This window comes from Erythrolamprus reginae, chromosome 1 (assembly GCF_031021105.1).
Source record: "Erythrolamprus reginae isolate rEryReg1 chromosome 1, rEryReg1.hap1, whole genome shotgun sequence".
Taxonomy (NCBI): Eukaryota; Metazoa; Chordata; class Lepidosauria; order Squamata; family Dipsadidae; genus Erythrolamprus; species Erythrolamprus reginae.
In genome coordinates this window covers 154,161,929-154,187,963 of record NC_091950.1, presented here as the reverse complement: position 1 = coordinate 154,187,963, position 26,035 = coordinate 154,161,929, and the positions used below count along the sequence as shown (strand labels likewise).

Here is a 26,035-nt window from a genome sequence, read left to right as displayed (position 1 = left end):
TTTTTGAAAATTGGGACAAGTACTACATAACTCCTATGTAGTCTCTGCCTGTGCTGGGATTTGCAGAACAGAACATCTGGAAGTTCGGTGTCTGCTTTTTTTCAATGTATTATTTCAATCTGTTTTGTTCCCACTATAAAAGTTTTACCACAAATTATTTTTCTACTTATTTAAAGGTGCACACTTTCCATCAGCATGAACGCTATATAAGTCTAAGTGCTATTGCTTTATGTGACTAAAATACAAAAAGGAAAATTATTCTCCTTTTCTTTTCTTTGAAAAATCATTTATCATCTCTAAAATCTCAAAGGGGGTGGGGTTGCTCTCGCCCTGTAGGTCTACATAATAGAAATATATAGCACATGCCATTTTTTATCATAGTTTTTCCCCTTTTCTGCTGATACAAGGGTGCATGAGCTATGGATACAATCTCAGCCATATGCTGGAATGAGAGGGGAGGATTCCAGATAATGCCCGGCCAGCAACTTACCCTCAGGCCCGGATTTGCAGCAGGGTCAGGGAGACGCGACTTCCGGCATAGCTGACATTTTGTTAGCCGGGATCTCGCGAGATTTTGCGAAATCCCAGCCATGCCTGGTCATCGGCCACTGCCAATGACGTTGCCAGGGCCAGAGCCTGTCAGCCCTATAAAAGGAGCTTTGCAGGCTCGGGGCTTCCTTTTCGCCTCTGACAATGAGCAGGCGAACACCCGCCTGCCCTCCCTATCTTCCAGTGTGCTACCAGGGTCGCCCTTGGGGGGGCAAATAGGAATTTTTGGCGGTTTCAGTATTTTCTGTGACTGTTTTTTCCTCTATTCCACACTGCGGTGCGGGATGGATGGTTAGGGGGTGCTTTGCTCCCCGATTAGTGCTAATTGGCATACCTGTGGTCATTGGGTTGGCAGGTTAGGGGTGGAAATTGGGAGGTGTTTAGCAACTGCGTGTTCTCCATTGGGCATCTTGGGGATGATTGGCAGATTCTCTCCAAGGGCTCATGGTGCCTTTAATTAGATCTGAGCAATTTGGGGAGAACCTGCCTTTGGGTCTCGCCCATTCCAATCACCTTTAAGGGGTTGGACAGCGAGACCTCCCACATGCATGGCATGGCTGGGATCCAGGTGAGGGTGCGGCCCCTTCACCCGGATCAGCAAGGAGCTACGCCCATAGTTGCCCTGGAAGTTTTTGTGACGTCATTTCCGCCCCGGAAGTAATTCCGTTGACCTCTATGGGTCCATGTTAGGTTGAATTAAATTAATTAAATATTAATTAATTTTAATTAATAAAAATGACCCAGTTTTAAATCCAGCTCTGTGTCTGCATCGTTATTCCGCCTCTGCTGCAAAGACATCCCCTTTGAAAATTGTAGGTAATTGTAGAGCCAGCCAAAGAATTACATCAGAACAGGAAAGCAGCATCACAGGATGTATATACTCTTGGAGAAAAGCTTTGTTAGCCTTGAGCTTTCTACTACGGGCTCAGCCCTGATGCTAAAACAGCAATTTATCATATTTCTTTGGAATAGCCAATATGGTAGTTTATAGAATATACTGTCAATTGTAAAATGCAAATATTAAAACTCAAAATGAAACATCATGAAACTACACACTGAATAGTATTGTGTTAGATTTTTGTAGTCTTCCATTTTTGGTGCATATGTTAAATTTATCTCTGAACAGCTGCAGTTACTGGCATTTTCCCTAGTGTACTTAGTGGCTTTCTAGGTAGCTTTCTGCCAATAACGTTATTATTCATAATAAATTTCTTTTGCAACATGCTGTATACTATTCTTCTTCAACCTGAACATTCAGATGTATGGTTTTGAATTCTCAAACTGACAATTTTGGAGTTATTAAAGGCATCTGTATTGTTGTTGTTGTTGTTGTTGTTGTTGTTGTTGTTGTTGTGCATCTACAGTGAGACAGATGGCTGGACTGGATTTGGCATTTTTATTTACCTATCAAATCCTTTCCAAGGACCTAGGATAGTCAAGAGGTTTTTCTTTTTTAAAATTTTGATTACATTTTTTGTCCCCTCCCCTCCAAACATTCTTATTTTATGAACAGTATTGTCCAGATCAATCTTGCATATCTTTTCATATGTATAATCCATTTTACACCATTTCTCTGTTTTCAATTTCAGCCATAATATTCTCGATCCTGTGATCGATTAAAACAAAGCAGCACTTTAATGTTGCAATCCAGGGCCTATTTTTAATATATATATATATTAACCCTATTTATTTATATCAAAGCAGCATTAACCCCATTTAACAATGGAACTCTTAAATTCCAGACCATCATGTCTAAATATTGCCCCTCATAGAGCAGGGTTTTTTTTTAAAGAAAAAAACAAAATTGATTTCCCCTTATAAAATGCATTATTATTCAGAGTTACTGAGACATGGAATAATTACTTATCATCCCGTGAAATGATATTACATTTTAAATGCAATGCTACATCGACACTTATGATGACCTTCACCTCTGGGTTATCTGCACCCTCACCCCCATGGAAAGAATTCAAACACCTACCAATTTATAATTTGTTAATATAACAATTTACTGGGAGAACCATGTTAACATAGCAACTAAGTCAGGAAATGGGAGCTTGAACACTTCTGAGTCTGTGCAAAGAATCAAAATCGAAACTTAAGCTTAAGGCTGGGTGTGGCTCCAGTCCTCTCTGCACTCTCTGCCCACTCTGTACTCTCTGTGATTGTCTGCTCTGCTGAAATGAAACTAACTCTCCTACGTGTGTTTACTTGTAATTACACTGAAGAAGAACACTGCTAATGGTATTGTAAATTCATCTGTTACTATGTTTATAAAGAAGTTATGAATCCAGCTGAATCAGTCATCTGTCTATGCTTCTGGTTTTGATTTTTCCAACAAACTCTAATATAATTGCCTTTCAAGAGTGTGCCTTTTCGCATGTTATTTTATTTGAAAAAGATTCCCTTCCAAAGAATATGTGTATACGTGATAAAAGAGAGAAAGAAAGAGCAGAAAAACACCATTTGGTGTCTGTCCCTTCTCTTTTTAATCAGCTACAGTCATAATTTAAGGGATTGAGCAAAGCTGCGGAGAAAGATGAAAACAAGACTCATCCCTACCATGATGAATTTGAAAATTCAGCATGCAGTTCAAACTTTATTGATGTTTAAAAACTTCTCTGTATGAACCATGGAGATGTCTGTGGAATACATTATGACACTTTATAGCTTTATCGCTGGTGCTAACGCTTGCTTTAGTCCCAAAGGCTACAGATATATTCAAGTAATAAACCTGGCAAGGAAAGAATGAAAAATTGATATCATGGATGGGTTTCTTAGATGTCAGTCTTCTTGACAATTGTGGACAGACATGAAAATTCCACAGAAAAGTAAAGTAATAAAGAAGTCAGAACTATTAAGCATGACGGTGGAAGGAAAGCTCATCACAAAATGTACAGTTGGATCTGATTGCTCCAACTGAGTACCAATTTACTAGATATTCATGGGTCATTGTCTTGAATGAATCAGGTTTTGGGGCTTCAGAAAAGAGGGAATGGGGGTGGACACCACCTATATTGGAGTCAAAAGAAGAATTGGAACTCCCCTGTAGTGCCAAAAGTACTTTTCAGGGCAATAAAGATTAGAGTTCTCCTCTGTGTCCTAATACAATATCTTAAATTAAAGTTTTTTTACAGTAGATTTATATCCTCCATTAACTGTTCTGAATGCTTTCTATCTCCTCCTATAGTTCATATTAGCGTTACTAATTTTTAAAATGTAGCTTGGATAGATTTCAAGGATCGACATCTAGATAGGATAGAATTTAGCATTTTGTAAACTGACGAGTGATTTTAAGCATAATTCTTAGGTATAATTCTGATTCATTGAAATCCCACCACGTTTCACCCACAGTTCATCCTGGCGAAACATTCTTCAATCTTTCTTTTTTTAAAAAATCTTTGCCTCTTGGATTATCAGATTGCAACCGCACATCCCCAACGTGCGTATGTGTGCCCCATGTGAGATTTGGTTTCTGCGCAAGTACAGCAAGTAAAATCTCACATGAGGATGCATGCATGAACAAGATTTGGGTGATTTTTGCCAATTTATTTTCCTGTGCCTGCGCGGAAGCCAAATCTTACTCTGACGGACTTGGAGGGCACACTGGTAGCACCGAAGACAAGTAGCCCTTCACTGATCAGGGCCAATAGATAGTGATGGTTTTATATAGCATAGTGCCTTTTCAAAGTTATCTTCTGTAAAATCAATATGTAGGGGAGTGTTGCAATTAGTTGTGGTACAACTAGAAAATGTGGGGCATAAGCCATTGCTGTTAGCAAAGACTGAACCGAAGAACGTGTTGAAGAAGTTAGCCATAACAGCTCTATCATTACAGTCTTTCCCATTAGAGGGACAGGATGGTTTTTGAGTGCTTAAGTTTGGTGTTTACAAAATTATAGAAGGTGTGGGAGAATTTAATGTGTAACAGCTATTCCCCTTGTTTGTAGTGGTAATTGGTGCAGTCTGCCTTTATCTGATATTATTATTATTATTATTATTATTATTATTATTATTATTATTATTATTTGGATTTGTATGCCGCCCCTCTCCACAGACTGATAAAATATCAATATAAAATACAAAGGTTCTCGGAGAGGGGCGGCATATAAATCTAATAAATAATAATAATAAAATAATAAAATAATATTGATATTTGCCCTTCTATTCAATCTCTCTCCCTTTCCATCACGTGTGTGTGTCTATGTGTGTGTGTGTTTTTTGTTTTAGATATTATTGCTTTCTCAAACCAATACCCTCCAGAAAAATTAGACCTCAAAGCTTATAATACTCCCTCAATTGTAAAAACCAGCAAATAACTATAGAAACAAAATCAAAGGAAGACATTTTCTCCTGAACTAAACTATTTAGCTTAATGTTTGGTATACAGTGGAACCCCGACATACGAGCAGCTCTACTTACGAGCTACTCGAGATACGAGCTGGGAGAGTAGAGAAATTTTTGTTCGACTCACGAGCTTCCATTCGGGATACGAGCCGAGAAGAGCCGGCCTGGCTTGCTTTGCTTCCGAGCTGATGCAGAGCCGAATAAAGCGTCACGCCCCTCTGATGCTTTCGGCGGCTTCCGAAGCGATGCTGGGCTCTTTTGCCGCCAAAAGCGTCAGGGGGGCGTGACGCTTTATTCGGCTCTGCATCAGCTCGGAAGCAAAGCAAGCCAGGCCGGCTCTTCTCAGTATCCAGCTCTTGGTGAGTCCTTGGCTTCTGCTGGGGGTGCAGAAGCGGGCGGGGGAGGGGGCAAAAAAACCGCCCGGACAAGCACTTGCTGCGAGGCGGGCGGGGGGGGGGGCGGCAAAAAAAAACGCCCGGACAAGCACTTGCTGCGAGGCGGGCGGGGGGGAGGGGGCAAAAAAAACGCCCGGACAAGCACTTGCTGCGAGAGGGGGGGGGGGCGGCAAAAAAAACGCCCGGACAAGCACTTGCTGCGAGGCGGGCGGGGGGGAGGGGGCAAAAAAAAACGCCTGGACAAGCACTTGCTGCGAGGCGGGCGGGGGGGGGGCATTCACCCACCCGGACAACGCCGGAGCGCTACCGCCGCCGCCGCTGCGGGGAGAGGCGGGTATTCACCCGCCTGGACAACACCGGAGCGCTACCGCCGCCGCCGCTGCGGGGAGAGGCGGGCATTCACCCGCCCGGACAACGCCGGAGCGCTACCGCCGCCGCCGCCGCTGCGGGGAGAGGCAGGCATTCACCCGCCCGGACAACGCCGGAGCGCTACCGCCGCCGCCGCCGCTGCGGGGAGAGGCGGGCATTCACCCGCCCGGACAACGCCGGAGCGCTACCGCCGCCGCTGCGGGGAGAGGCGGGCATTCACCCGCCCGGACAACGCCGGAGCGCTACCGCCGCCGCCGCGGAGCGCTACCACCGCCAGAGGGGCTCCTCCGGAGGGGCTTGAGCTGCCGCCTTCTCCTTTCCCCGTGGGAGCACCTGAGTCAGAGGTCTTGCCGGGCCGATTGCTGAGCGGGGGCGGGGCGCGGAAGGAGGCGAAGGCGCTGCCGCACCGGCCCCCTCAGGCTGCTCCGTCCCTCTCCGAAGACACCCTTGGCCATTACAGATCTGGCAGCCCCGGTCGAAGGGAAAGTTCCTCCGTTCCGCTCCAGAGCCGCCGACCCGGGCCCTCCAAGGCGCAGTGGGTGTGCGGGGGAAGCTGAGGGAATCCACCGGACTCTGCCTCCGGCTGCAGCTTCCTCTCCAATTGGTCCTGGAACGTGAGGAATAAGTTTCTTTCTTTATTTCTCCACCCTTCAACCTTCTCCTCAGAGGCTTCCTCCCATATGTGCCTCACGCAGCTTCGCAGCCTCGTTTTTCCTTCGAGGGGTTTGTGTGTGCCTTTCATTCTTTCAGCCACCCTTATTCCTCACGTTCCAGGATTCCCTGCCTTTTATTCTTTCAGCCACCCGTATTCTTTACGTTCCAGGATTCCCTGCCTTTTATTCTTTCAGCCACCCATATTCATTACGTTCCAGGATTCCCTGCCTTTTATTCTTTCAGCCACCCGTATTCTTTACGTTCCAGGATCCCCTGCAGCGCAGTCAGCCGGAGCCCCTTTAGCGCCCTGAGGACGCACCTGACTTCGGGCGGGAGGCTGGCAAAAGGCGCCCCGCTCGGAAACCTGGACCGGATCTCCCGTTTGGTTTGCGCAGGGGAGACCAATTGGAGAGGAAGCTGCAGCCGGAGGCAGAGTCCGGTGGATTCCCTCAGCTTCCCCCGCACACCCGCACACCCACTGCGCCTTGGAGGGCCCGGGTCGGCGGCTCTGGAGCGGAACGGAGGAACTTTCCCTTCGACCGGGGCTGCCAGATCTGTAATGGCCAAGGATGTCTTCGGAGGGGGACGGAGCGGCCTGAGAGGGCCGGTGCGGCAGCGCCTTTGCCGGCATGGGGAGGCTTTTAATCAGCCCCCGAGCCCCGAACCCAGACTCGGGGGTTGATTGAGAGCCTCCCCATGCCGGCTCCGATGTTTTAAAAGACACGCGCGGCTTTTCTGCTGCCTCCTGGCGAACTTCCCCGCTTTAGGAGGCAGCGGAAAAGCCGCGCGTGTGTTTTAAAACATCGGAGCCGGCATGGGGAGGCTCTCAATCAACCCCCGAGTCTGGGTTGGGGGCTCGGGGGCTGATTAAAAGCCTCCCCATGCCGGCTCCGATGTTTTAAAACACACGCGCGGCTTCTTTGCTGACTCCTGGCGAACTTCCCCGCTTCAGCCGACGTCTTTTCCCCTCAGCCCTCGGGCTTGCACGCATTAATCGCTTTTACATTGTTTCCTATGGGAAACAATGTTTCGACATACGAGCTGTTCGACGTGCGAGCCTCCTTCCGGAACCAATTAAACTCGTAAGTCGGGGTTCCACTGTAGTACTATTTTGAATTTCAGATAGGAGCTTTCTCACACTCTATCCATTCGGAGATGCCATTTGGAGATGCCATGTTTAAGATTGACCTTCTTAAAGCAAAATATATTTTCTATTACATAGATACAATCTTTCTTCAAAACAGGATGTGCTTTGACATGCATATTTTATTTATCAAATACTGTATATGCATTTATTACAAATGGTCTTTAAGGCACTTCGGGAGAGTGAATCTCAGTGACTTAAAGAAGCTTTGTAACAATAAATGCTGACAAATATATACATATGTGATCAACACAACAACAATAACTGTAAAACAAAATAAACAGCACTACCACCTATACTGGGTAGAACATATTTTATAATCTTTTCCATCCCCAAATATAATCTTAAAAGTGATGTAACAACTTTCCTGGAAATCCCAAAGTTGCTTTTATTTTAAAGGCAACTGGACTTTCTGATTTTTCTTTAAGATGTTTCACTTCCCATTCAGTAAGCTTCATCATTTCTGGATGAATGAGAATCTTCCTAGACAGCTTTACTGGAACTAAGTCAGAGAAGTGTATGTATAAGAGCATGTCCCATTGGCTTTCATGTTTTAGGCTTTTTATTTATTCAGTTAATAATATGCTTAACCCTGGATAACAAATATGTTAAGATATTCATGAACTGGGAGAGCCATTTTTACAAGGTTAGCCAATGAATAGGCATAGCAACTAAATCAGCCAATGGGACCTAACCACTTCTGAGTCTGTGTAGAGAATCAGTAATGGAGTTTAAGGCTGGGTGTGGCTCCAGCCCATTCTGCTCTCTGTCCACTCTGTGCTCTCGCTCTCTTAACTCTGCTGAAATGAAACTAACTGTTCTCTGCTATCTGTGGCTGCTTGAAGAAGAATTCTGCTAATGATGTTGTAAATTCATCTGTTATTATGTTTATAAAGAATTTATTGAATCCAACCGAACCAGTCATCTGTATGTGCTTCTGGTTTTGATTTTGCAACAAACTTTAATAAAATACAGCAATAAAATACTGCAGCATAAAAGTTGTGAGGCTCTAAAAGGACTGGATAAACAAAAGGTCTCTGTCTCCTAAATTGTAATAAATAGGGCTACTTTTAATATTATTGGAAATTTACTTTATAATATAGATTCCATCTAGAGAAAAGCAGAACTCTCAAAGGGAAAAAAACCTCTTTTATTGGGTTTTTTAAAAGCACTTATGGATCTCTAAGAACGAGTTACTTAGTTCTCTTGCCAACTGAAATCTGCTGCTGTTCTCTGAGATCCAAATCTTGGCAGGAGGTAATAAATCTATTTCTGATGCATAGATGGTTTGGTTTCTCCAAAAGATGACAGCTGTCTAATGAGCTCCTAGATCATAATTTCCTCCAAGAGAGATTCTATGTGGTTGGCATTAAGAAAAGCACACTCTGGGCCAACTTCCAAAGGCCTTTCTTTCTGAGTCATAGACATGAGTCCTGTACTTTATGTCTGTTCATGAATTCCCTCTCAAGTGAAGGTTGTATTTTTCTCATACTCTTTATCAATGGTTGCGGAAGCTGGGGAGGCCCCACGTGAAATGGCAGAATTGGAATGAGATAAAAATAGACATGCTTCATGCTTGGTAGGCAGATACAATGAATAGGGTGTAATCCAGCCACCAGACAAGCACAATCTCATAAAAAGAATAATCTGGGAACATTAGAGGAATTTTGCAAGATTATAATAGACCAACACTAAAAGCCCACGAGAACACTTAGTTAAAGTAGTAAATCTGTTGGATTTAGCAGAGTTTATTACTCAGTAAACATTAATAGGATTTGATTGTAAATGCAATATATGTTCCATTCTGGTTATTCGGTTTGGATTTTCTTGTCTTTCTTTTGTGAAGAACTGGAATTATCGTACAGTACTTCTGAACTGAGAACTAAGGTATTGGAAACACTGAAATGAAATGAACAACAACAACAAAAATAGAGGCTAAAATAGGAAATAATGGGGTTTTACCTTTCTCAGAAAGCTTCCAACTGTTTGATCAGGATAATCATAGAATATTTACTAAGGGTCCTTTCTACTAGGAGGTAAATACTGAGGAGGTGCATCTGTGTGCCTTTTTCTCTTATATGAGACAAGGATGGACCCCAAGAATCTACTACCTCAATAATCTACTGCCTGGCTTTTCCAGAGACTGTGAGGATTAATGCATTATTGCTTTTGTTGCAATAGATTACATTCTGTTTTGTATACAGATTCCTTGTATGTCTAATGACATTTGGCCAATTTAATAATTCTATTCTATTCTATTCTATTCTATTCTATTCTACTCTTTCTCACCTATTTTATTTTATCATTAACAATCTAATAGATCCAAGTGAGGATAAACTAAATAAATAACAAATTCCTTAAATGTCTGAATATGTCTTGAATATGAAAGATCTTTTGACTGGTATGTGTGATGGTATGATTGTATTATCTGGATTAGGGTTTTTTTACTATTATTAATTATTTGGGAGTTTTATTGTTTATAGTGGGATTATATTAATGTTTTAGCATTTGAATTTGACTTTTTTACTATATTGCTTCATTGTTGTGAACCACCCTGAGTCCTCCAGAAGAGGGTGGCATATAAATCAAATTAAACAAACAAACAAACAAACAAATAAATAAATGTCCCATAATTAAACATCTGATGACATATATTCAACATGTATCAGGATCTGATGTTACTAATGGTTTGATAGCTTGATTAAAGAAAATACAGTTTAAGAAGAGAAAGAAAGAATTTTAAAGGGAAATTAAAAGAATTGTAATAAATCATCCCAGGAATAGTTAAAATGCCTCCCAAGATGTGATTTAATTATTGTTTCATCATTCATAATAAATCAAGACTAAAATGCCCTTTAGTGGATGTTATTTCATGCAAGTTTCAAATGAAATCCTTATATATTCCCACTTTTATTTATATTCAAAATATATTTTCCCATGAATTTTAAATCATTATCTTCAATGTGGAAATTACCTTGTACATTTTTAAAACTCTATTACCCTTGAACAATATTATTTGAGGCCCACTATCTTTTATCATATATGTGGATTGGACAACTTTATACAATATATTATTTGTGTGTAATAAGATACACACGCAGTATCTACAATAATACAAAAGGGCCTAGGTAATGAATAATTACCTAAGATGAGGACTCAGATTGTTGGGAGCAATATGCTGACTCTGTAAACTGCTCAGAGGGGGCTATAAAAAGCATTATGAAGCAGTATATAAGTCTAAGTGCTATTTCTTTTGCTATAAGTTGGGCGAACTGAACTTGCAAAGTTCGGGATCACTTTACAGTGTTCGGCATACCGCGCCCAAACCCAAACTTTTAAAAAAAGTTCGGGTAAAGTTTGGGTTCGGGTTTGGCATTAGGCCGAACACTGCAAAACGCCGCTGCCCAGGAGGAGAGTGGGGAATCCCATCATGGGATTTCCCACCTCCTTTTGCTTGTGGTGCTGTTTTGAAGAAAGATTGTATCTGTGTAATAGAAAATATATTTTGCTTTAAGAAGGTCAATCTTAAGCATGGCATCTCGAAATGGCATCTCCGAATGGATAGAGTGTGAGAAAGCTCCTATCTGAAATTCAAAATAGTCTCCGTGACATCAAAGCCCCGCCCCCAGAATCCCATTGTGGGATTTTCCACCTCCTTTTTGCTTGCAGCGCCGCTGCGGCATCCTTTTCTATAAAAATAAAAGGAAGCAAAAGGAGGTGGGGAATTCCCCACCTCCTTGTTTATTTTTACAGAAAAGGATGCCGCAGCGGCGCTGCTGCTGTTCGGATTTGGATTCGAGTAAAGATTGGGTAAAGTTTAGGTTCGGGTAATATTTGGGTTCGGGTTCGGCGAACTCACCCGAACTTCACGGCAAAGTTCGGGTGAGTTCGCCGAACCCAAACTTCATTGGGTTCTCCCAACACTAGCTATAAGTTATATTTTAAGCCTAAAATTATTGGAAGTTTCCATATATTAGCTCAGACTAAAAGTGTTCAATAAGGTTTAATAGGAAAGTGAACACAAGAACAAGGGGGCACAATTTGAGGCTAGTTGGGGGAAAGATCAGAAGCAATGTGAGAAAATATTATTTTACTGAAAGAGTAATAGATGCTTGGAACAAACTTCCAGCAGACGTGGTTCGTAAATCCACAGTAACTGAATTTAAACATGCCTGGAATAAACATATATCCATCCTAAGATAAGGAAATAGTATAAGGGCAGACTAGATGGACCAGGAGGTCTTTTTCTGCTGTCTATGTTTCTATGTTTCTATGAGTATTGGTTCCTCTGGAAATTTTTGCCTATGCTTCTTATGGACAATGGTGTCTCCAATGAATATTCAGAATGAATATTTCCAGTCTTACCTTGAAATGCCAGTGACCAAAATTAAAATCTTTCACGTGTAAAGGATATACACTGCTGTAGTATCACCATATATTATGTGTCTTTGTTCATATGTTACATAGCATGATTTAGGTATGATTTCTTTAATCAACCATAATTTGCCTCAAAGCTGTAACCTTTGGTTTTCAAATCAGAGTTACTTGATTTCTGTAATGGTCCAAATTTTCAACAAGTAAACATAATCAAGAAATTTCATCTACTTGAAATAAATGTTCCCAATTAGTTTGTTGGTTTTGTGGAAGCATTCTTGTAAAGGGGAAAAGATGCAAAGGGAATTCTTAAATACTTCCCAAGTTATTCATGCATGAATAAATATATAAAATGAATTTTTTTAACAAAGGTGTTTATTTTACAACAAAAATAAACTTCCCACTTTTAATCACTAAGGCCACATGAAGATATTTTATTGTAACAAATTGGGTCAAGTCAAGTTTTTTTGTTCTCCATTTATAGAAGAACCAATATGGCATACTTGTTAAGGCAGGGGTGTTAAACTCGTGTTGTCAAAGCATTATCATGTGACATACCACAACTTTTCTCCCCTTCACTAAACTGGGCATGGGTATGGCCAGCACATCATGCATCCAGTCCATGGACCACTATTTGAAACTCCTGGGTTTCTTAAGGCAATGTTTGTCAACCTAGGTCACTTTAAGATGCTGGCTGGGGAATGCTAGGAGTTGAAATTAATGTTATTACATCTTAAAGTGGCCAAAACTTGAGAAATATAGAGTTAAGGTAGTTGGACTATAAGCAAGCAGACCATAAGAAAAGAGACCATATCCAGTCTTGGCCATCAAAAGTATCTAGGTAGTTTTGGGCCCGCCATATTCTTACTGTTGCTGGGGGGCGGAATGGTAATCCCCAAGACATTTCATTATTACGGTACATGAAAGAGAAGATCCTCTAAGACTAAGTACTTCTCCTTTGATGATATGAAAAGTCACCAAATAATCCAAAATCCAGCTTCTGCGGGCACAGAAATAAAAACCAAAATGAGATAAAGCCAGTTTGGGGGCATGTCAGGCCCCTATGTAGATTGGAAAAGTCAGTATCAATAGAAGGAAGCAGGACAATCAAAGGTCTAGTTTAGATTTCCTTTTTGAATGATGGCTTCTAAATCTTTAAGCTTGCTAATGTGCAGAGTATTTATTTTGAAAAGAAGGGGGAGCACCAATGGAGTTATAATCAAAAAATTGCAATGATCATAGTGACATATGCTGAAGTTATAAATGTTACAATTGCAAATCTAATTGCAACTTTTCAATTAAAATCATGTATGCCACGTTTGCACATATGTACTGTACAAGTTTGTAAAAATTTGGAGCAGGTTCATTGCTTAATTGTTGCACACACACACACACACACACACACACACACAAACACAAATCTATGTTAGAGAATGCGGAAACAAAAAGGAGAAGGCAAGATTATGATTCTCTGTAACTGATCTGTTGGATTCCCTCTGAGCAACCATGATAGCTCAAGTTTTGACCAGATTACTCAGGAAGAGGCCTGGAAAGGCCTAATGGATAGTTTACTGCTGTTCATAACAAATTCACACAATATTTGGAGCAACTAAAAGTAATATTTATTAGAAGTTTTTTGCAAAAACTGATGGAACTTCTGGTTAGCACAGCAATAGAAGTCCACAACCATTTAAAGATCTCAGCGTATTTTATACAATTCTATCACTGGCCATCCTTCCCAGTCCTGGTTGATAGACCCAGGTCAGTCATATGCTATCAGTCTTACTATAATCTTCTATTTTTATTATTATTATTATTATTATTATTATTATTATTATTATTATTATTATTTATTTATTTATTTATTTATTGGATTTGTATGTCGCCCCTCTCCGCAGACTCGGGGCGGCTAACAACAGCAGTAAAACAGTACAACAAAATCCAATACTAAAAAAACAAACAAAAAAGAAACCAGTTAAAAACCCATTATATAAAAACCAATCATACATACAAACACCATACATAAAATTGTGAAGGCCTAGGGGGAAAGTGTATCTTAGTTCCCCCATGCCTGGCGGCAGAGGTGGGTTTTAAGCAGCTTACGAAAGGCAAGGAGGGTGGGGCCAATTCTAATCTCTGGGGGGAGTTGGTTCCAGAGGGTCGGGGCCACCACAGAGAAGGCTCTTCCTCTGGGTCCCACCAAGTGACATTGTTTGGTTGACGGGACCTGGAGAAGACCCACTCTGTGGGACCTAACTGGTCGCTGGGATTCGTGTGGCAGAAGGCGGTCCCTGAGATATTCTGGCCCGGTGCCATGAAGGGCTTTATAGGTCATAACCAACACTTTGAATTGTGACCGGAAACTGATCGGCAACCAGTGCAGATTGTGGAGTGTTGGAGAAACATGGGCATATTTGGGAAAGCCCATGATTGCTCTCGCAGCTGCATTCTACATGATCTGAAGTTTCCGAACACTTTTCAAAGGTAGCCCCATGTAGAGAGCTTTACAGTAGTCGAGCCTCGAGGTGACCTTTAACATTAGTTAGGCCTGTGTTGCTAAGCACCAAACCCCCTCCAGTTCTCATTTCCTTGGGATTATATTATCTTGTTTTTCTGTACAACCCAGTATCTGGTACATATAGTATCTCAAACCAGAAGCTGAGTATGTCCAGGGTTCACATGCTGGGCAACATGGCTATGCTCTAGATCAGAGGTCCCCAACCTTTTTTGCACCAGGGACCGGCATTAAGCTAGACCAGTTTTCCATGGCCCGGTGGGGGGGGGGGGCGCGCTTTGGTCATATGGGGGTGGGGTTCATTTCCTTCATTTCCTCTTTCTCTCATTCCCTCTTTCTATCCTTTCTATCTCTCACTCTTTCCTTCTCTCCCTCCCTTTCTCTCTCTTTCCTTTCTCTCATTCCCTCTTTCTATCCTTTCTATCTCTCACTCTTTCCTTCTCTCCCTCCCTTTCTCTCTCTTTCCTTTCTCTCATTCCCTCTTTCTATCCTTTCTATCTCTCACTCTTTCCTTCTCTCTCTCCCTTTCTCTCTCTTTCCTTTCTCTCATTCCCTCTTTCTATCCTTTCTATCTCTCACTCTTTCCTTCTCTCCCTCCCTTTCTCTCTTTCCTTTCTCTCATTCCCTCTTTCTATCCTTTCTATCTCTCACTCTTTCCTTCTCTCCCTCCCTTTCTCTCTCTTTCCTTTCTCTCATTCCCTCTTTCTATCCTTTCTATCTCTCACTCTTTCCTTCTCTCTCTCCCTTTCTCTCTCTTTCCTTTCTCTCATTCCCTCTTACTCTCTATCCTTTCTATCTCTCACTCCTTTCTCTCCCTCCCTTTCTCTCTCTTTCCTTTCTCTCATTCACTCTTTGTCTCCTGGGGCTGCCTGCGCCTGCCCTGCACCCCCCACCACGGAGGGAAAGCATTTGGTATCGGCACCGCCAACCCCCCCTCCACGAGCAGCAAAAGCCTAAGCGGCGGGGTGCGCCCTTTGCATTTCGGCATTGGCGCTCTCCCCTCCACGAGCAGCAAAAGCCTCAGCGATGGAGCAGAAAGGCAAACGACGCGATCAGTCGCTGAGGCTTTTGCTGCTCCTGGAGGAGAGAGCGCCAATGCCGAAATGCAAAGGGCGCACCCCGCCGCTTAGGCTTTTGCTGCTCCTGGAGGGGGGGAGGATTTAATCCTCCCCGCCCCCCCCGGCAGCCAAACCTCGCTGAGGCTTTGGAGTTCGGGAGATCCGACGGATTTCCCGCTCCCACCAACGCTCTGCAGCCGCGCCAGAGCCACCGCCACGATAAAGCTTTCCAAGACCCATCAACGTCCCGCTGGAAGCTGCCCTCCCGCCAGCCGCGCCGCCCCGGAGCCCCGAAGGCTCGCAGCAGAGGGAGGCAAAGCGGCGCGCGGCAGCCACAACAAGCCCGCACTTGTTGCGCGATGGGAGCGCGAGGACGACCGCAGGCGCGACCCGGGCAGCCTTTCGACCGACTCGCTTTCGCCGCGCCCGGGAAGCGGCCGCTACGGGGCAAAAGGCGCGTGGGCCGGAGGGAGCGCCTTCTTCCGAGGGGCCACTCGTGCAGGCCCCGCACCTCCCGTCCAGCCATGCTCGAAGGAGGCGGCTGGCGAAGCGTGGGGCGGGCCGAGCAGAGCCGCGGCGTCAGTGGCGGCCGAGCGCCCCGCCCCGTCGTGGAAGGAGCCGGGAGGGAGCGGTATTTAACCCGGGGCCGGCCGGGTGCGACGGCAGAGACGGCTGACCAACCCCCACGAGAGGCTCGAATAGCGGCGGCGGCTCCTGGGGCTGCCTGCGCCTGCCCTGCACCCCCCACCGCGGAGGGAAAGCATTGCCGAAATGCAAAGGGCGCACCCCGCCGCTTAGGCTTTTGCTGCTCCTGGAGGGGGGGAGGATTTAATCCTCCCCGCCCCCCCGGCAGCCAAAGCTAGCTGTCAGCGGCGCCGCGGACCGGCTGAAAAACCCCAACGGCCCGGTCCTGGTCTGCGGACCGGCGGTTGGGGACCTCTGCTCTAGATTAGTGTTTCCCAACCTCGGCAACCTGGACTTCAACTCCCAGAATTTTGATCAGGCAAGTAATGCAAATGCTGGCTGGGGAATTCTGGGAGTTGAAGTCCAGATATCTTCAAGTTGCCAAGGTTGAGAAACACTACTCTAGATTAAAGTGACCAGATGTCCCAATTTTGCCGGGACAGTCCCGATTTTAAGCTATTTGTCCCGCAACTTGTGACGTTCTGAAAAGTCTCGACTTTTCAAAGAAATACCAGTCGGTGGCTTGAACGCTGGCTGGAGATTATGTTGGAGCCAGAAGGACTGGCTCTTCCTCCTTTGATGCCGGGCGATCATGTGGCTTGAAGGAATTGCCTGGCAGGCAGCTCAGCTTCTATGCTGCTCAAAATCGGCCCATGCAGAGCTGAGCTTCTTCGTGGCTTCCAAGTTTTCCCCAACCAGATTCTACTCACTGGTGCCAGGAAAAAACTTGGAAGCCACAAAGAAGGGCAAACTGAGCTGCAGCGCATGGAGTGAAGTTTCCTTCAGCCTGGGCAGCAAAGTGGGGAGGAGGAGAGAAAAAAAAACGAGGGCTGTAAATAGCTGCAGAGTACAATGGGATCTGATATAAATGCTGAGGTAAAAGTCTGTAGAGATTTTTCAGTCGTCCATCCCGCCCCCCTGTCAATGGTGTCCCACTTTACTGAAGTGAAAATCTGGTTATACAGTGATACCTCATCTTACGAACTTAATTGGTTCTGGGAAGAGGTTTGTAAGGTGAAATGTTTGTAAGACGAAACAATGTTTCCCATAGGAATCAATGAAAAAGAGATTAATGCGGGCAAGCCCCAAACTCACCCCTTTTGCCAGCTGAAGCGCCCGTTTTTCTGCTGCTGGGAATTCTCCTGAGGCTCCCCTCTATGGGAAACCCCACCTTCGGACTTCCGTGTTTTTGTGATACTGCAATTTCGCTGAGGCTCCCCTCTCTGGGAAACCCCACCTCCGGACTTCCGTTGCCAGTGAAGCGCCCGTTTTTGCACTGCTGGGATAACAGTCCGGAGGTGGTGTTATCCATGGAGGGGAACCTCAGGGAAATCCCAGCAGTGCAAAAATGGGTGCTTTGCTGGCAACAGAAGTCCGGAGGTGGGGCATCCCAGTGGTGGCGGCTTGGATTTGTAAGGTGAAAATAGTTTGACAGAAGAGGCAAAAAAATCTTAAACCCCTGGTTTGTATCTTCAAAAGTTTGTATGATGAGGGGTTTGTAAGACGAGGTATCACTGTACTTTAAAATACTAACTCTAACCAAAGTAAAAAAGAATAAACCTTAAATAAATTGTATAATATGTGTTTCATAAGGTATATGATACTCTATATTATGGAAAATTGCAACTTATCTTATTGTATCTGATATTCACTTATTACCTTGTTAAGTCAAGCTTTATTAACTCTTTATTCTGATAATAATAACCTTAAAACATCCCTTACACTAGTAAATAAAAGTTTGCTACTATAATGGCTCCTGGAACATTGGTCTGGATTAATTCAATAATCTCTGCTTCAGTGAAAACCAAGAATTGGTTCTGTAGTCAAAATTCAAAATGAAATAATATAGTTGAGATAGCCTGAAGCATTCCTTGACTTTTATAGCCTTGTCACATATATACCAACACACACACACTCACACACATTTAGCTATGAGTTGGAAGTTGCTTGTCGAGTCTGAGAATTACTTAACCTGCAGGACCTCTCCATTTAATTATATAGTTGCAGTTTCCTCTCAGGAAGATTTGTCAAAAAAATCAGTGTGCTCACACTTGAGTGAAATTTGTTGCTATGTATATATCAGCTACACTGAAGGCAGGTAATAGAAGAGAAAATGTTTGGTTTATGTAGCCTCATTTGCATTTTTGAACAGAATGGTTTAAGACAAGCAGAAAACTTCCACATTTAGTGACAGTCAACTGTTTCTCAACAGGTTTTTGTGTCCCCCCCCTTCCATTTTCAGATAATGGAGAATTTAATTCCTTTGACTAAAGTTGTCTGTCTTTTTATCTGTGGAGATTCTCAGTCATCCAGGTCATGGTTGTCCTAAAAGTGCTTTTTCAAGAGGCAACTGGATTTACTGGTTTTTCTTTGAGATGTTTCACATCTCATTCAAGAAGCTTCTTTTAGCTTCTTTTAACTGAATGGAAGGATTTATGCTCCTTGTAGACAGCTGGCCATTTGCATTCTTTTAGCGAACAGTTAAGGTTACCTGGAGATTTTTCTGTGTCATCAGGGTCACTTGGATGGAGCCTTCTTGAAACTGTTAAAAGAACTGTGTGGTAAATTTGAGATAAATAATATGGTATTCCTCCCCCTCTGTTGAGGACTGTTCAGTTTTGATATAGATGGCTTTTTTGATCCTTCTTTCAAACCAGCAGTCCCCTCTGTCCAAAATGTGGACTTTGACTGTTGTGTCACAGATAGCTGCAAAGAAACAAATCCTGCCCGCCTGCTAAGGAACTCAGTGCAAAATATCCAATCTCCCCCACTCCACCCCTAAAAAGTAACAGAGAGAGCAAAACAAAGGATATGGCCTATGATCAACAAGAAGGCTTTATGCCTAAGAATGTATGTATGTATTAAATGTATGTGTGTGTGTGTGTGTGTGTATGTATACATGCAAATGTACATATAAAAATACATATACATATACATACATACATACATACATACATACATACATACGCACCAGCCTGAAGATGATGAGTGGGACATACATACATACATACATACATACATACATACATACATACGCACCAGCCTGAAGATGATGAGTGGGACCCCATCAAAACATCGCCAGGATTCTCTGAACCTTAGATGGGAAGAAACCCAAATATGCCAAGACCTACATACCTATACCTGTGAAAATTTTGTATGTATGTGTATACATACACACACGTGCATGCATGTGTTCTGAGTTCGGGTTTTGTCCCGTGTAATATTTTGAGTGTCTATGCGACGTTTCGGTGAAATCACATTCACCATCATCAGGCTGAAGTTGTGTATGTTTATTGATAAGATATAATATAAAACAAAATAATAGGAGAATAAACACACACATCGCAGAACATAAGAATGTTCAGTCATACAGTCAGAAAAGAAGAAAAAAATTCCTTTTCTGACAGCTCAAAACAGGACATGAAATTGATTTTGAAATAATTAAATTAATTTCCAAAATTGAACACTAACAAAAGAATAATTATGGAAGCCATTGAAATAGAGCAACACCTCCACAACATGAATAAATGTGATGACACCTCCCACCTACCAGATCTGGAAACTAGCCCTAATCAACAAATGAATCCCAGATCTGAAAACTGACACCAGACTCAGAACAGCACAAGAAGCCACCACAATAACCCTCACCAGACCCAAACTCATACCCACCCCACAGAAAAAATACAACCACCACCCAGAATCCAAACCACAGCAGTGCCACCAACTACTGCACCCCCTCTGACACACACACAAAGCAAACTGACACATGACATTAATACATAGTCAGACCACAAACTCAGAGCTGTTTTAGAGATTAATTTAGTTTTTCAAAGTTAAATACATAGTGAAATACCATGCAAAACCTGAGCAGCCACATATATTGGGCAAACTAATAGAAGAATAAATGCACGCATTTCAAAATACAAAAATGCAATCAAAAGAAGAAGAAAAAATGTCCTCCCTTTTCCAACACATTAAAAAAACAGGGCATGAAATTGACTTCGAAAAAACTAAATTAATCTCCAAAACAGAACTCCTATGCAAAAGAATAATCATGGAAGCCATAGAAATGGGAAAACATCCCCTCAATATGAATAAACGTGATGACACGTCCCACCTACCAGAAATTTGGAAGCCAGCCTAGCCAAAAAGCATATCACAATCACAACTCCACCATGTCAATCATCTAACTAAATGTGATTCCACCAACCAATCAAATCATTAAAACACAGCCACCCACACTACTTGCAACATTTGAACCAGAACTCCACTCCCCCCCACACACTATTTATAAAGAAAAAAACAGCAGTTGCAAACAAACCATGCTCAAAGCAGCATGAATCCAATAACTTCAGCCTGATGATAGCGAATGTGATTTTACCGAAATGTCGCAAAGACACTCAAAATATTACGCGGGGAAAAACTCAAACTCACAACAATATACAGTACATACATACATACATACATACATACATACATACATACATACATACATTGTGTGTGTGTGTATATATATGTAATACCATGCATATTTTTGCAGGGAATTTTATTATCAACCTTGTTTCTTTTAAGGTAGTTCATTAATTAGGAAGGAGCAGGTGCAGATATAAGATACTCCCTCCCTTTCTCTCTCTCTCTCTGTGAAATAATCCTGATAAGCCAAAACTTTTTTCAATTATATTTCATGCTTTCTATATATGTTTTTTCTTTTGTTTTGTAGATAATTGTGAAGAGCCACTGACACTGTCACTACCTGCATCTGCTTTTGACAGTTCATCCAAACTCTCTAATAACCATAGCCCCAGCTTTGCAAAACTCATCAGACGGGACGGTAAGATCACAGAGTGTCATCATTCTTTCATGCTGCTTAATTCTTTGGTGCATTTTTATATATGCTACTGGCAATATTTTTACAGAGAATAAAATGTGTGAAAAGCTTTCATTGTATAGAATGTCTAAGGAATGTATAGAACGTGTGACATTTACTGTATGCAAAGTATGAAATGTGATATGCTATACACTTTCCCTAGGCATTGTGTAAATATAATACCTAGGCATTAGGCAGAATGACAAGAACTATTTAGGCAAAGTATGAAAAGAGAGTCATGAAAAGGAGAATGGTGAGGGTTAGGGTTAACTCTCCCCCTAACTCTTTATTGAAAAGATATATATGAAAATGAAAAAAATGAAAAATAAAGTACAGAACTTTCTTACTGAAAACAACAACATAAAAAGACCAGTATTGGCTTACTTGTTATAACAATGAAGACTAGAATGACATTATAGTTGGAGTATTTTATACTATGTCAGTTTGTCTTGGTATTGTATAAAATGCCAAGGAAATTTGTGGAAACTTTTCATACTTTGCCATTCTATAGATTGCCTTATTTTACACATTGACAGTAATATATACATTTTTGAGTCAATCCAAACTCTCTTAGCAATTCCCAAAGCTGGGGCTAACTTAACTTTGGAAATATTGATGGAAACAGAATGAAACTTAAGAACAATAGGATGTATTGTGAAATTGATCCGGTTGCACATAATTTGAAACATATTTTTTCCCTAATACCTTTCTGCTAGTATGGAAGATAACCAACTTTTGTTACACAATGCCTTGGAGTAGCAATACTTATTTCTTGCTCCTCGTAGCTTCCTAGTCCTAGGAAGTTCAGATAACATTGATGAGAAAAGGAAACAACTAATAGGCTTTTTCCACATGACCAAAATTGTGTTGAGAAGGAGAAAGAACTCTTATGTCACTAAAACAAGATTAAAAGCAATTGATTCATAGTTGATTAAATAATAAATATTACAGTCTCAAAGTCAATGGAAATTATCTATTAACCATACCACAACTGAATATTTCACCTGCCTCCTGGATATCTTACCTAAATTAATACATTTCTTTTTTAGGATATACCCTAAACAGAAGTTTGGTTCAGTGTAGTGTTTCCAAATAGCTGAACAATGGAATTTATTGAAACAAAGTCTGTTGTGAGTAGATGTCATGGATTCATCTCAGTCCCCTCTACAGATGTGACTTCAGAGGTGGAGCATGAGTTTGAGTCTGTAGAAGAAAGTGTGGAGCCAATATTGATCAGGATTGGGGCTGAAGGAATCTGATAGAGCAGTCTCAGGTGATCTAAGGATACATAGAGCAGAGAGGAGAGAGTCCCAATACTGGTTAGCTAGACTACTCCTGAGGAGGCAACCTTGTCTCTCATTAAGGGCTGCACCATGTTGCCTATTTAGCTCTGCCCTGAGGACTGGAGTGTTGCTGGAGCAACATTACCACTTCTCTGCCTTGTGTGTTTGTGCTGTGTTGTGTGGTCTGATTGATTCCTGCCTGCTTTCCTGGATTATGTGTGTGCCCATTGGTTGCCCAGTGACTTTTGCTGTAGTGAGTTTGGAATCTGGACCTGTGCAACAATCACCTGTAGAACTCTTGCTATACAGGCTTGTGTGTGTAGGGAGCCAGGAAGCATACTAGGAGACTGTTATACAGGGCAGGATGACAACTTTGATCCTTTTACGATTTCTAAACTTCAACTCCCTGAATTCCTGATCCAGCATGGATTCAAAATTTCCATGTAATCACTAGAGTTGAATGTGTATCAAGGAAGCCATTTCCATAGCATCATACTGTTTCTTCCAAGAGATATTTAGAAATTACATCTGGATTCAACACATTAAATCAATCTTCTCAACACTTTCTGCAAAACTTTAGCAGAACTTGGAAATGGAAATCTGTGAATTAGAATTTTATATGTTCACATCTCGTAGTTAGCATTTTACGTCTTCTACAGATGCACTTAATAACTATGAAAATGTCCATAGCAAATGGCTCATTATTTTCTCCATTTTGAGTTAGACCAAAGATGCTCAGTTCTGAATCACTAGATCTAATAGCATTAGATGTCTTAATACAAGCTAACTATTTCTGTCTGTACTGACAGCACAATTATATTTGCTGTTTTCCTTCTATCTCAGCTTCCACAGAAATATTTTAAATTTAGCCCTCTTTTCTCTACTCAGATTTGATGCATTCTGAAAGTAATAGGAAATCACTAGACAACATGGCTCTATGACATTAAAAAAATTAGGAGAATGTAGTGGATGATATTTCAAGAAGACATTTCAAATATTGTTTGGCATTTTAATTAAAATATCATTTCTAATTCCATTGGGTTATTCGAATATAACTGCTTCTAGGAATATAAAACATCCCTTGATGGGATTTTCCTAATCTTAATGAAATTCATTTAACTTCTCCAAAATTTCCTCAGATGTTTTTGCTAATTCTTCAAGTGCACCTGAACTTTGATATGGGCTGAACAATATTTGAATCCAAATCAGAAAAACTATATTTCACTCCAGTGCACATACTTGTCCCCTAAATTATCATCATTAGTTGGGGACATTAAAATTTCAATAAATGTCTATGGAAGAAAGTTCTTAGAAGGGAATATTTATTCAGATATGGATTACATTTACAACTTAAAATAAGGATTCATAATACTAAAGCATTGTAGAAAGATAGGTATAGTATTTATTCACACATTTACTAGTTCCATCACACCAATTTCTCCTAAAATGATTTTTAACACCTACCACTGTCTTTTCAAGTCCTATTTGCATTTCTTTCTGCATCATGTTGTTGAATCCTAAAAATCAAACACTGTCTTTTTGTCTCAACTAGAGTGGGTTTATGTTTACATTTCAAATAAGAAGGCATATCATTATTAAAAATGGACATCTTTCAGATCACATAAAACATCCAACTGGTGGTGAGCATTGAACATGAATCTCAGGAATTCAGAATTTATGTCTTTATGCCTTGCCTTTACTTTCCTAAGGAAAGGAAAAAGATGTTGGCATGTTTATATTGTAAATAAATACTATAGTTTTAGGGGAGATTTGAAAATATTTCAGACAATGAACATTGGGAATTTAACATAACAATAAAACCAAACATAATTTCTGAGCAGGTATTAATAAGGGAATCAAGTAATTGAAATATGCCTGTTGTGTAATGTTCAGTCTGGTCTTTGAACCTGTTCCTGTCTTATTGCTGTTATCTGCTATGATTAATGTTGTAGTAATAAACTTCCTGGGCCTCAACATATGCTCTCCGGAGCTTATATATCACAAGGGAATGCTGAAACATATGGCAAGGAAAAAAAGTATAGTATTCTTTGAGCAAGCCAAAATAGTAAGGAAATATTTTTGTGAGAGATTCCCTGCCTCTCCCAGGGAAAGAAAATTCGGTAAAATACTTGTGAGCAAAAGGAAAATAGAAACTTGTCTTTAGTTCTTTCTATATTAATTGAGCAAAACAACAAAAAGATTGTATAAAAGCTATATATACATCAAATCTCTAAACACAAGTAGTACGTCTTGCTTGCTTGTTCTTTCAATTCTAAACCTAACACATTGGAAATTGCATTTTATAAAAATATACTGCATAGTCTAAAATGAAGGCCCTCTTTCCTGCAATCTATAATTGAAAATTCTTACAATTCTAGCATTTGAGCATTTTACAATGCATCCTCCTCTTATATCTTTTCCTTTTTTAAAAAAAAAAAAAAGTTGTAAGTAACTTTGTAAACAATTGCAAATTGATTATATGCTATTAAGTAGAGGGAGGAACATGATTGCTTGCATGGTTAGACACTGGCTGGACAAGCAGCAAGCTTGTGTTTGAGACTTAAGTGCTGCCCTGGGGTGGGGTGAGCTCCCATCCTTCACTCCAGCTCTTGCCAAGGACATGAAAGGAGCCCCCAAGTTGGCATTCCAAGGGCAATGGTGATGTCACCAGTTAATTCTTTCAATACGGAAGAGCTTCAGTGCCTCTGGCATAAGTGCAATGTGATTAAGTTTATGTCAATGTTTAGAAATTATAGAGCTAGATTTTGTCCAGGTGAAACTATCCCTAACTAGATCTTTCAGATCTTCCAAAAATGCACATAATAATAATAATAATAATAATAATAATAATAATAATAATAATAATAATAATAATTATTATTATTATTATTATTATTATTATTATTAATTGGATTTGTATGCTGCCCCTCTCTGTAGACTCGGGGCGGCTAACAACAATGATAAAAACAGCATGTGACAATCCAATAATAAAACAACTAAAAAACCTTATTATAAAACCAAACATACACACAGACATACCATGCATAACTTGTAATGGCCTAGGGGGAAGGAATATCTCAACTCCCCATGCCTGGCGGTATAAATGAGTCTTGAGTAGTTTACGAAAGACAGGGAGGGTGGGGGCAATTCTAATCTCTGGGGGGAGTTGGTTCCAGAGGGCCGAGGCCGCCGCAGAGAAGGCTCTTCCCCTGGGGCCTGCCAAATGACATTGTTTAGTCGTTTAATGCTGTAACTCAAGCTTCTGCTTCTTCAAACTCCAACTTTTACTTGTAGAGTATCATAGGGAAATCATTGCCTGATATTTGTAAGTATGGACACATCACACTATCCAATCTCTCTTTTCAAAGACCTGGATTACTACACTATCAAGCACTTCAATGGTCTATGGAACATTTCTTGACTGATGGCTCCTTTTCCTGTTATCTTAAGTAAAAACTCTTCACCATTTCAGCATCCTCATTGTCCCTTTTAAGGCTGGGATCTTTCTGAGCTGCACTGGACCTTCCTATACATTATTTTGCTTACATGTGAAATCAAAGATACCATATGATATGTTGCACTCTCGGTTAAGTCTTATCTTTTTGATGTTGGTGTTGTGGATTGTTGGACACTATTGTAAAATTGTTGGCCATTATGTCATGCTCCAGATTTATTACCATAAGTTGATTATGATCTTTTACTGATTATTTCCCTATTCCTTGCCAGAATTCTGCATATATTCCAACAATTTCTGTAGTTTTCTGACTTGATAATGACAAGAGCACACATCTAATTT

At 41.3% G+C, this 26,035-nt stretch overlaps 1 protein-coding gene across 1 annotated transcript in view; it reads left to right on the top strand.

The window, feature by feature from the left end:
- The window catches only part of CNTNAP5 (contactin associated protein family member 5), a 485,513-nt gene that overhangs the window by 95,982 nt on the left and 363,496 nt on the right, over nt 1–26,035 (top strand). The window contains exon 2 of the mRNA XM_070729992.1: nt 20,810–20,920. Coding sequence (XP_070586093.1) covers nt 20,810–20,920 — 111 coding nt within the window. The remainder of the gene's footprint in view (nt 1–20,809; nt 20,921–26,035) is intronic.